Source organism: Triticum aestivum, chromosome 6B (assembly GCF_018294505.1).
Source record: "Triticum aestivum cultivar Chinese Spring chromosome 6B, IWGSC CS RefSeq v2.1, whole genome shotgun sequence".
Lineage (NCBI taxonomy): Eukaryota > Viridiplantae > Streptophyta > Magnoliopsida > Poales > Poaceae > Triticum > Triticum aestivum.
Window position 1 is genome coordinate 218,751,184 of NC_057810.1, and position 11,294 is coordinate 218,762,477.

Below are 11,294 nucleotides of genomic sequence, written 5' to 3' on the forward strand. Positions count from 1 at the left end.
CGCAATCAAGAAAGGTGGTCCAACTTGAGGGAGTCAAGATCGTCATCATCTAGATCAAGTGGACCATGTGCAAGGCAAAGGTTTGCCCTTGATAGGTTTTCTATTTTACCGGTCTCATGATGGTAGTTGGGAGACCGGGTTTTAGGATCAATTGTCGTACTATCAAGGGGGGCTCTCAATGAGTAACTTGATCATATCATTCATAGAGAGCTCAAACCATTGCATCCTTGCATCATCTTTATTGGTTCCTGTTTGGTTCTTCTCCTTGTGAGATTTGGAGCTTATGGTCATTTTCTTGACAAGCTCGAGTTCATCGAAAACGGAGTTCACATGCATCTTCTATGATGTTTTCGATGTTGGAGGTTGTGCCGGTTCTTCTCTGTTGGAGGTTTCTCTCCTATTTTTGTTAGGCATACCTCCCCTGGCTGATGCTACTCGTTGTCTTGTTTCAAACAAGCTTGAGTTTGCTCAATTCGGAGCTCATATGAAGAAGTTATGACCGTTCTATTTTTCTCCCTGCGATAGTACCGCGGTGGCAGCGGTAGTACCGCTTGTAGCATCAAGCGGTAGTACCGCTCCAGTACCGCTCTACTACCGCCTCGATTTTGGGTCTGCTCTTTTCGTGTCGGGTTTAGCAGTAGTTGCACGGCAGTAAGGCACGGCAGTTCCGCCTATAAGCGGTAGTACCGCCCCGATTGGGCGGTAGTACCGCTTATAAGGGGTAGTACCGCTCCGGTCGGGCGGTAGTACCGCTACTGCATTACTGCCGCCGTTCTCTGCTCTGCCCTGCCCCTTTTGGTCCCGTGTTCTGCTCCTCCAGCGGTAGTACCGCTTGGGTTCTTATAAGCGGTACTACCGCCCCAAGGTTCATGTTTAATTGCTCTTTTTTCCTGCTTCTACCGCTCGAGCGGTAGTTCCGCTCGTGGAGTGGTAGTACCGCTCATGTGCGGGCTGGGCACATAACGGTTAGATTTCCCCCCTCCTATATAAGGGGGTCTTCTTCCCCAATGAACCTTATCCTTTGAGCTCGTGTTCTTCCCCCATTGTTGACCTTCTTCGAGCTTGCTAACTCTCAATCCCTCCATGGATTCTTGCTAGTCTTTGAGGGAAAGGAGAGAGGAGATCTGGATCCACATTTCCACCAATCACTTTATCCTCTATGTGAGGGGAACCCATTGGATCTAGATCTTGGAGTTCTTGGTGTTCTCCTTCTTGTTCTTCCTCTCATCTTCCTCCCTAGCATTAGTTGCTTCGGTGGGATTTGAGAGAGAAGGATTTGGGCACTCCGTGTGCCCTTGCCATTGCATTTGGTGCATCGGTTTGAGTTCTCCACGTGATATGTGGAAGTTACAAGTTGAGAAGCTTATTACTCTTGGGTGCTTGGTACCCTTGAGCTTGTTACTCTTGGGTGTTTGGACACCCTAGAGCTTGTTCCTCTTGGGTGCCTTGGCGCCCTAGACGGTTGGTGTTGTTCAGAGCTCAATCATTGTGGTGTAAAGCTCCGGGCAAGCGTCGGGGTCTCCAATTAGGTTGTGGAGATCGCCCCGAGCAAGTTGACGGGTACCGGTGACCGCCCCCAAGGGTTGCCAAAGTGTACGGGTTCGGTGACCGCCCCCAAGGGTCGCCATTTGTACGGGTTCGGTGACCGCCCTCAAGGGTCCCTTAGTGGAATCACGACATCTTGCATTGTGTGAAGGCGTGAGGAGATTACGGTGGCCCTAGTGGCTTCTTGGGGAGCATTGTGCCTCCACACCGCTCCAAACGGAGATTAGCATCCGCAAGGGTGTGAACTTCGGGATACATCGCCGTCTCCGCGTGCCTCGGTTATCTCTTACCCGAGCCCTTTACTTATGCACTTTACTTTGTGATAGCCATATTGTTCTTTGTCATATATCTTGCTATCACATAGTTCCTTATCTTGCTTAGCATAAGTTGTTGGTGCACATAGGTGAGCCTAGTTTTTTTAGGTTTTGTGCTTGACAAATTAACCGCTAGGTTTATTCCGCATTTGTTCAAGCCTAAACCGTAATTATTTTAAAGCGCCTATTCACCCCCCCTCTAGGCGACATCCTCGATCTTTCAGTGCTGATGGGAAGCACCGCCACCACTACTCTCTGCCATCACCGGCCATCGTCACCATGGCCGGCACTAGGACTTCCTCGAGCCACAAGGAGAACGTAGGTCTACCGGATTGATCTAGCCTACCCGATCCCATGGATATAACAGATTGATGGTGTTAGTCTCCACCTTGATAGAAAGGACACAATTTCGTGGAAGTTCACGTCCAGTGGCCAATACTCAGCCTCCACGGCATACATGGCTCAATTTGCGGGGCTTGTTCTCAGTAACACCACTGCTATAACGTGGAAGACTTGGGCGCCGCCTAAGTGCAAATTCTTTGCATGGTTAATCCTGCAAAACCGTGTGTGGGCTGCAAATCGGTTGCATCGGAGAGGGTTGCCAAATTGTGGTCTATGCCCTCTTTGCAAGCAGGCCTCGGAGACTGCCGCCCATCTCCTCTTTCAATGTAGATTCACCACCCGAGTTTGGGATGAAGTTGTCAGCTGGCTCGACATATGCATGGCCACTCGCCGATGGCTTGGCACCATGAAAACTCTGTCCGCGATTGGTGGCTCCGTTCGGTGGAGGGTGGAGGCCACATCAAAAAGGCCACCGCCTCGGTTATGATGCTTGTTTCTTGGGAAATATGGAAGGAGCGAAACGCCAGAATCTTTAACAACACTGCCGTCCCGACCACCGTTGTCGTTGCAAGGATCAAAGAGGAGGACAAACTTTGGGCATTGGCGGGAGCGAAACATCTGAGTAGTCTTATGTCGCGAGAGTAGATTTTTGTTTCTTTGCCGCTTTGCGGCTTATGTCTAAACCTTCTCCTTATCAATGAAATTGGCAAGTCTTTTGCCTTGTTTCAAAAAAGAAAAAGAAAAAGAGAGAGAGACCCTGCAACCACTCAGTCATCCATATGTGAAGCAAACGAAGAACACTGACTACAGGTACACCAAACACAATAGCGGTCTCGCAAAAAGGAAAAAACACAATAGCGGTCACAGGCAACAAAGGTTCCATTTCAGCTCAAAGAAACTGTACTGATATGGAACTTGATTAAGCATTGGCGACACAGTCGAGCATAGTGCTTGCTGTCCGCTAGAACGATGTGTAGAGCTTCAGTTTCAGTTTCAGAGCAGGAATTGGTGTCTGCTCCTGATTTCAGCTGACTACAGTTTCAGTTTCAGCTTCAGTTTCATTTTGTGAACCTAGCTTCAGCTTCTGGTTTGCAGTGCAGTAGATAAAGGCAACCAGGAGACCCCAGGTTTTGAAGCAATTGTTTACTGAATGATCTAGTTTCAGAGCCCCAAGAGAGTGACCAGAACAGGTTCTACTAGGGTATGAATGATCTAACTTACCATGCAGAAGTTACACAGAAGTGAAGCCATTTTTCAGAGCAATTGTTTTCTTTTTGTAAATCCACTGCTGTTGTTTTCAATCTTGATGATGAACACAGAGCTCCAACATCCAAAATATCCATTCAAAAAAGCATTTACACCGGCTCCCGAATATCTATCCATGCTAGCACAGAAGAAGCACTATATTATCCTTGTAAAGGGCGTTAGGCAGGCTCTAAAGTCTTATAACATACCAAAATCCCTATCACAAAATCTGACCCAAGTTCTGAACTTTACAAACTTGGGAAACCTGAGGACCTGGTAGCCTGATAGGCTTATTTTCCCAGACTTTGAAGATCATACAGGATGAAAGCGACATGAGGCACAATGTATTTTTCCAAAAACACGTATGCCCTGAGTGAAATACCAGTTACGCACAATCTTTTCATCACTACCAAAGAATGAAGTGTGCTGTCAGTGCCAAAGAATGCATTTCAAGTTCTATCCCCAACAATATTGGTACTTGTTTCAGCTTGGCAGGCTTAGTGTGCGAAACGAAACAATCTAACAAGAGAAAGAACAGAGAGAACTATCTCTGAATTTGTATCAGCTTCTTTTGGATCCCATCCCAGAATAGAAGATGTCTTTTGTTTGTGTGAATGTACCAGTCACTTTTGCACTTAAAATGTACAATATCGTCTATGCTAAAATGCTTTGCTAGAGGAAAGATGCTGTGGGAAATAGCAAATTAAACACCCTGCTTGTCTACATGTTAACAGCAGAAGAAGATCAGGTCACATTTACCTTCCTATATGGGCTTTTCATAATCAACTTCCTCTTTTAACCTTATCGTGTTCACTGTTTTCATGGCCTGAAAACCACAGTTGAGTGCTTGATGCAGTGTTTAGTGTAAGCAGAGGAAATGATATGAAGCAACTAAGCAAAAGAAGTCTCTGTCTCTACGTAAAACACCAAAATTCCAGTCTTAGCAGTGTGTACAACTGAAGCAGTTAGATGACATGTCCAGCTCAACCAGACAAGAAGATCATCATGTAAGGCAGTGCATGGCAAAATCCAGCACTAAACAGAATTTGGATACTGAAAACAAGGCATTTCTTGCAAATAAACATCCACCACGTCACCTCAATGTTCAAACATAGATGAAGCTGCGGTTCCTAGAGATAAACACTAAGTGACAGAATAGGTACTACGATGCTTAGCCTACATCCTTACATAGATGAAGCTGCGGGAAGCTGCGGTTCCTAGAGATAAGCACTAAGTGACGGAATAGGTACTATGATGCTTTGCTTACATCCTTGCCATAGCTGACTTGATGGCATCCAAGATTCTGGGGTAGTCGTACAACAAAGCAGATTGCTCACCTTGGCTGCCCCCAATCACCAAGTCGAAGCGACGAAATCTACCAACTAACGATGCAATTCTCTCATTAGTGAGAGATTTCAGGTTGGCAATCTGAACCAGCTTGCCTGTCTGGGTCTGATCCCACCAACCCTCAAAAATCCTCCTATTAGTTTCGCCTTCCTCAACAGACACCACTGTCCTCATGCGGATCCCAAGCCTGTGCAAAGCTACCTCTCCTCCTCCAATTCCGGTGGACAAGGACAGCACATTGACACCATTGGGAAACATGTCCCTCAGCACTGATAGGTGGTAAGCAACTGTATCAACTTGGAAGGAGTTCGCAAGAGATTTGTACCTCTCTGACTTGACGACTCCCCTTGTGTGGTCCCTTGGGAAACCGAGCAGAGATTCCATCTCATCAGGCTCCAACTGAGCAACCTTGTTTTTCCCTACCCAGACAAGATCCCAAGTTTTGCACTCATCCACCACATGTTTCTGAACACTTGGGTTGCCTGATCTTGCAAGAGTACGCTGGATCTGGTCTGTCAACTTTGCAGTTGCCACACTTGCTTGCAAGCAGTTGAGCTGCCTTCTTGGGTCCCAAGAAGGCCACCACTTCTTATAATGAGGGAATGCATCGAATACGGTCTTTGGAGGGAAAGGGAGAAGAGCTTCTCTGTTCTCAATTGGCAAATTATGGATGTACCCACTTTCCCTTGAAGCTGCACAAAAATACTTGGAATCCACAAACTCTGGTTGAATGTCGTAGAATTTTTTTGAAATGGTCGTCCATGCACCTCTTGGAGCTCGGGCCACATTCTGAAAGTAGAAAAAAGGTGGTCCGATAGCTTGTTCAGGAAGCGTTCTGATCACTGACGGTTGCCTGTCACTGGGCAGATTAAATCCAACCATAGGATCTGGGATACGCGTTGGCTCGTCATGGCTACCAGCAAAGGAGGGTCCACTGCCTTGTGCATATTGCATCCTCCTTTTCTTGCTCTCTTCCATCAATCTTGCTTTCTTTCTCCCTCCAAACGAATCAAAGCATCTATCCGTAACCTGCCAAATGTACACGGATTTCAGTTACATCGAATTAAAAGAGCAGAACCGTTTCTTATTGAAATGTACATAAAGGCACAAGGTACCTGATGGTTAGATATGTTTCTGGAATTGAAATCTCCTGCAACCAGTGATGCACTAATCGAATCAACTAATACACAGAGTTCAGCATCCACACCTAGGAAAATTCAAACAGAAATGTATAGTCTAAGTTGCCTTCTCCCTGAAAGCATGACTGTCGAGACAAAAATTTCAGAAAGAGCATACCACATCTTTTAATAGCAATATTTGCTTCATCTTCAGGAAAGCCCATGTCTACTAGTAAGTTGATCTTCTTATCTTTCTGTGACATCTCTCGTAGAAAATCCTTCAGAGAGTTACAATAAAAACTGAGATTAGAAAACACTTGCTACATCTCACTGACTTATTAATGCCAACTGAGTGACTGCTGACAGAGAAATACAACTACGTACCAACATCTATAGGGCCAGAGAAATGAAGGGGGCTACAGCTAATCAACGGTCAAGAAATGAATAGCACAGACTACCCAAGAAACAATAGAAAAAAACTGATCAAGAGTTAAATCAATGAAATGATTTAGGAACTCAACTTCTTGTTCTCGGGTGCTGTTTGAGAATGACGTTAATACAAGAGTTACTGTATGCATGAACACAAACGCTCATCATTTTACACTTGAAACAACTACCTACATTAGCAAATATCTATATGAAGTATTGGTGGTGCTGGACAGGAATAAACTGAAAGTACATGTTCAAGTTTGTTGTATCACATAATGGCACTCTGTGCTGGATGCATAGCAGTGGAAGAAAGTTAGAACTGATCGAAGATAAGGCAAATGTGTGTATCTTCAGTAGAACATGAAGATATTTGCATTCCACACTATTCAGGTTCATCACCTTGCTAGCAATCAAGATATTTTTTTGCTGAGCAGGTATAATAGACATCAAGCACTCTGTACTCTTTCCCTACTTGTTGTTTTCAGTCATTACATATATATAGCCATGTATAGGGTTCAACCATGCAATATCCTCATCACTAGTTTTATTTGCGTAACCTACACGAAAATCAGCTATCACATCATATATTACATTCTGAGATTTCTAAATTATTGACTCTGTGTATGTATTTCTAGCATAACATTTCTACATCGAATCCCTTGCTTTCTTCGGCTCTAACATGTAGATATTGCTCTTCTTGAGGTTGGTCTTGGAGTGAAGTTTGATGCAACTAGTGCGGTATGTGATGTACTTTTCCAGTATTAAGATCACTTTGTGTAACTGAAAGTCAAAAGAAGAATCTCGAACAATGCCTTTTAACTCTTGTAAATCTTATTCGTCGTAACCAGCAAGCTAGTTTCCAACCATCCTTGCATTCTATGGAAAAGTGATGAGCTGGGTTGCAACACAAACTTTACCCAAGTGCAGGCTAGAATTATGTAGTACTCGGCATTCAAGTTTAGCTTCTATTTCTTATGAACTCTTCTCAGCTCAGTCCGATCGTACACTATATCTTGGACTACAAAGTCAACCAAAGAGCATAATTGTTTTGTGGTATGTACAGAGTATCTTCTCTTGGTTAAAGCATCTATAATATGATTTGCTCATGCCATCCTGATTCCACAAGTTTCAAGTCGTGCAACTAATATTCAAATGCATAAGAACTGAAGAGAAAGGGAGTGGTGTCTAACGTAAATAAATTTTCTAAATCATAAAAATCACAAACAAGCAGGACAATAATACACTCAGTTTCTACTATTTTCCAGTTTGATTGATTACTCAGCGGGAGGTACTGGTATAATGGTATTCAACCTCACTCCCTATATCACACTTACACGATAAACTTAAACAGGATGAGAATTCTATGTAAAAGACAAAGTGCTCAAACTTCACAATTCAATTGTACACCGTTGAAACACAAGGAGCAAAAAAAAAAACTCAAACAATACATAAAGAGGGTGCTCAAGGTATGCATGGCAAAGACTTCACATATATGATCAAAGAATTCTCAGCTACTGAACTAAAGATCAGGAATCATCTACCTCATCACCAGGATCATCACAGTTGGTCTCTCTACCACCAACATCATCATCGTCACCATCCCAATGCTCAAAGTCAAGATCATCATCATCTTCTTCTTCAACACTCTGAGGAGCGCAGCCAGAAGTAGAGCAGTTACCCACTGCATCATCAGCACCTAGTGCCTGTGTTTCACATTACCAATCGTATAACATACAATATTTGCCATGTAGCAAAAGCATCATAGAATAAACCCAAGATAAAGCACATGGACAAATACCTGATATGTGAGAATTAGCTCGAGCAATGCATCTGGATCGCTATGGCCTGGAAACAAAAGCCCAGGTTGAAACCTAGGATATAAACATAAACAAGACAAATGAAATGAAACTAGTTACTTTGAGTCTTACCGATCTCCTTCATTCCCTTCACGACTATCTCTTTTGGGAAACCCATTGCTACATATTCCTCAATTAAAGCAGTAGACGGCGCTTCCTCGTTGGCCCGTTCATTAGCATCCTTTAGACATTTGCACAAACAAATATCACACTATAATCATAATAATAACAAGTCAGGGCTAGCTCTTGTGCTGAAGTACCAGCGTGGATGGGCCAGGAGCATCCGAGTTCCTGAAAGCCGGAGCCGATGAAGGCTCAGGCTCACCATCACTTTCCCACTCAAACTTAACATTGTCATCGCCGTCGCTATCCCGGTCCTGTCACATGAGTTAAGCACACCTCGATCAATATAAAAAGCAAACCACCAGAAAAGCAATAATAGAGAAGAAAATGACGCACAGAGAAGAGTTATTCTGTCACAAGCCCACAACACCCACAAGATATCGCCATTGACATCTCTAGCGCAAATCAGTACAACTATATTCTCCCCTCAAAAAACAATCAGTACAACTATATTCAGTTCTACTCCCTCTGTAAACTAATGTAAGACGTTTTTGCAGTACCGTTTAGAGAACATAAAAAATGAAGAAGAAAAGACCATCTCTTTTTATCGAACAAACTCCCTCCAACACTGTCACAACAAGACATTAAGCTAATGGGCAAAACATATACTGTACACCAGTTTCTAATTCAATTTCCAGTTATGGGGATGCTAAATAACTGAAATATGCTAGCTTTGAGATGTCAGGAAGTATTGGGAGGGGGGGGGGGGGGGGCAGTGATAAAACTTGTAAATTTAAATAGGTGATTAGATCGACCAGGTTTGCACATTATCACCTAGAATAAGACTAACCAAACAGGCAGGGGCCAGAGTGCCAAATGAACAGCTCAAATGTACTAACTGAAGTGCGAGAGAAGTAAGAAAAAGTGGACTATTACTTATTATTTAATAAAAGAGTTTCGACCTGTGTGTGACCACAAGAGTGTCAACATGGACAACATATGAAACAAATGACCATGCGGCGGCCGAAATCCCGAAAGTGAAATCAGCAGTGTCATTCAACTCTAGTGCTCAGAATGCATCAAAGAAAGATTATCACCTAGAATAGGTGATTAGATCGACCAGGTTTGCCCATTATCACCTAGAATAAGACTAACCAAACAGGCAGGGGCCAGAGTGCCAGATGAACCAAATGGATAAACAACGGTAGTTTGCAGTCCAAATGAACAGTTCAAATGTACTAACTGAAGTGCGAGAGAAGTAAAAAAAAAGTATTACTTATTATTTTATAGAAGAGTTTCGACCTGTTAATGCTGTGTGTGAGTGTGACCACAAGAGTGTCAATGTGTCAACATGAACAACATATGAAACAAATGACCATGCGGCAGCCGAAATCCCGAAAGTGAAATCAGCAGTGTCATTCAACTCTAGTGCTCAGAATGCATCAAAGAAAAATTAAAATAACGTACGTATATCAGATCAAATGGACCCTGAAAAAAGATTCAGATGAGAGTTTAGCCGGCGCTGCAGTCTCTGCTATATGAGCCGGTACTTTGACTAAGGACTGCAGCATCTTATCTGGTGTGACCCTGATACCTGACCAATGTGAGAAAATACAGACAAGGACAGAGGCTGAGAAGCTAACCAACCAATGCAACATATAGATGCCTGGTCCGCTATATACGGCGGATCCGATTCTAAAGGGTCTGGAACGCATCGAGTTGTTTTTTCCCCTCATCGAACAAACTCACCACAAAACCCCAATATGCAGAAAGTTTATCGAACAAACCACAAAACCTCCAATGTGCAGTAAGTAGTTTTTCCCATCGAACATATGAAAACAGAGTCGCGCACAGACTGATGCGTCAAAAATAATAAACATGGGAGCTTCCTCCGCATCGGGATGGAAACTTTGTATGATTGAGCAGTAGGAAGAAACAAAGGAATCTTTCATAAGAGCTTTTATCAGTGGAAATTTCAGCACGAATGCTGTGCAAAGGAACCGCAAAAGATTTTGCAGGAACGCAATCCTTGCATGGGAAATGCCCCTAAGAATCAAGAGATGAGTCCTCTAGTATAACTTGTAGCAAATCCGTTTAATGGATGGGGCTCTAAAATCGCCAGAAGAAGGGAGGACGGAGAGAGAGAGAGAGAGAGCCTACCGCCATTGCTGATGTCAGAAGATGCCCCGCCCCTTCCCTCTATCTCCTTGCAGTGCGGAGGACAGCTCGAGGAAGAGCAGCAGCAGAGGAGGCGGAGGAGGAGAGCGCGGCGGCGACGGCGTCCGCCCCTCGCTGGCTTAGACGACAAGGAGAAGACGGGGATGCGCTGCGCTGCCGCGCCTGCCGCGGCGTGTAGTTCAGACTGGGCGTTTAGTTCGGGGCCATGGATGAGAGCGAGACTTTTATGTGTTCTGTCGACGTGCGGCTGCGCGCAGGACCCGCTACACAGTTCTTGTGCGCAGCGCACATCTCAATGAGGAAAAGAGGGAGGCGTGAGAAAAGTGGTGGAGGTGTCGGTGATGATAATAATGATGGTGGACCGGTCATAGCTGTTGACAGCTTTGACCGGTCTTTTCATTTAAATTAATTACTAAATAAATTAAAATCAATGTTAAAAATCTAAAGCATGGTTAATAATTATTTTTTTGTTATGCAGTTTTAATATTATCTCCATTCATAAGTGTATGGTCAACGCAGAGTTGGTGAATATTGTCCGACACGCACGCTTTACGAATTATAATTTCATAAAAATACTAAAAAAATTAAAAATGATTTTATTTGTAACATACATAGTCGATGCTCGCGTATAATGTTTTCCGAGGGAACGACATCCGTGATATTCTAGGCAAAAATGACAAAAATCAAACCTACATTAAAAAAAAACCATTTTATGAATAATAAGCCGTCAATTATATTTTCTTCACTAAAGGTACCATGGTGTCAATGCTTCATTAAAATTCATACTTGAGTAGAATGATCGCTCAAGTTCGATACCCAAAATTTTAGATTTTTTAGAAAATCTCCTAATATAGTTT

At 43.5% G+C, this 11,294-nt stretch overlaps 1 protein-coding gene across 1 annotated transcript; it reads right to left on the bottom strand.

The window, feature by feature from the left end:
- Positions 1-4,497: 4,497 nt before the first annotated feature.
- LOC123136658 (DNA (cytosine-5)-methyltransferase DRM2) lies at positions 4,498-10,677 on the bottom strand. The gene is made up of 8 exons (XM_044556112.1): positions 10,420-10,677; positions 8,457-8,573; positions 8,269-8,377; positions 8,139-8,185; positions 7,882-8,043; positions 6,090-6,189; positions 5,909-6,000; positions 4,498-5,822 (listed from the first exon to the last, which is right to left on the bottom strand). Exons 1-8 carry the CDS (start codon positions 10,423-10,425, stop codon positions 4,710-4,712), a joined length of 1,746 nt encoding a protein of 581 aa, XP_044412047.1. The 5' UTR covers positions 10,426-10,677; the 3' UTR covers positions 4,498-4,709.
- Between the last annotated feature and the right edge of the window lie 617 nt (positions 10,678-11,294).

Bases quoted from the DNA above. Each gene is read 5' to 3' on its own strand.
- LOC123136658 (XM_044556112.1), bottom strand. The intron at 8,044-8,138 runs GTATTTGTCCAT...TGTGAAACACAG, and splicing joins AGCTAATTCTCACATATCAG to GCACTAGGTGCTGATGATGC. The intron at 6,001-6,089 runs GTATGCTCTTTC...GAATTTTCCTAG, and splicing joins TATTGCTATTAAAAGATGTG to GTGTGGATGCTGAACTCTGT.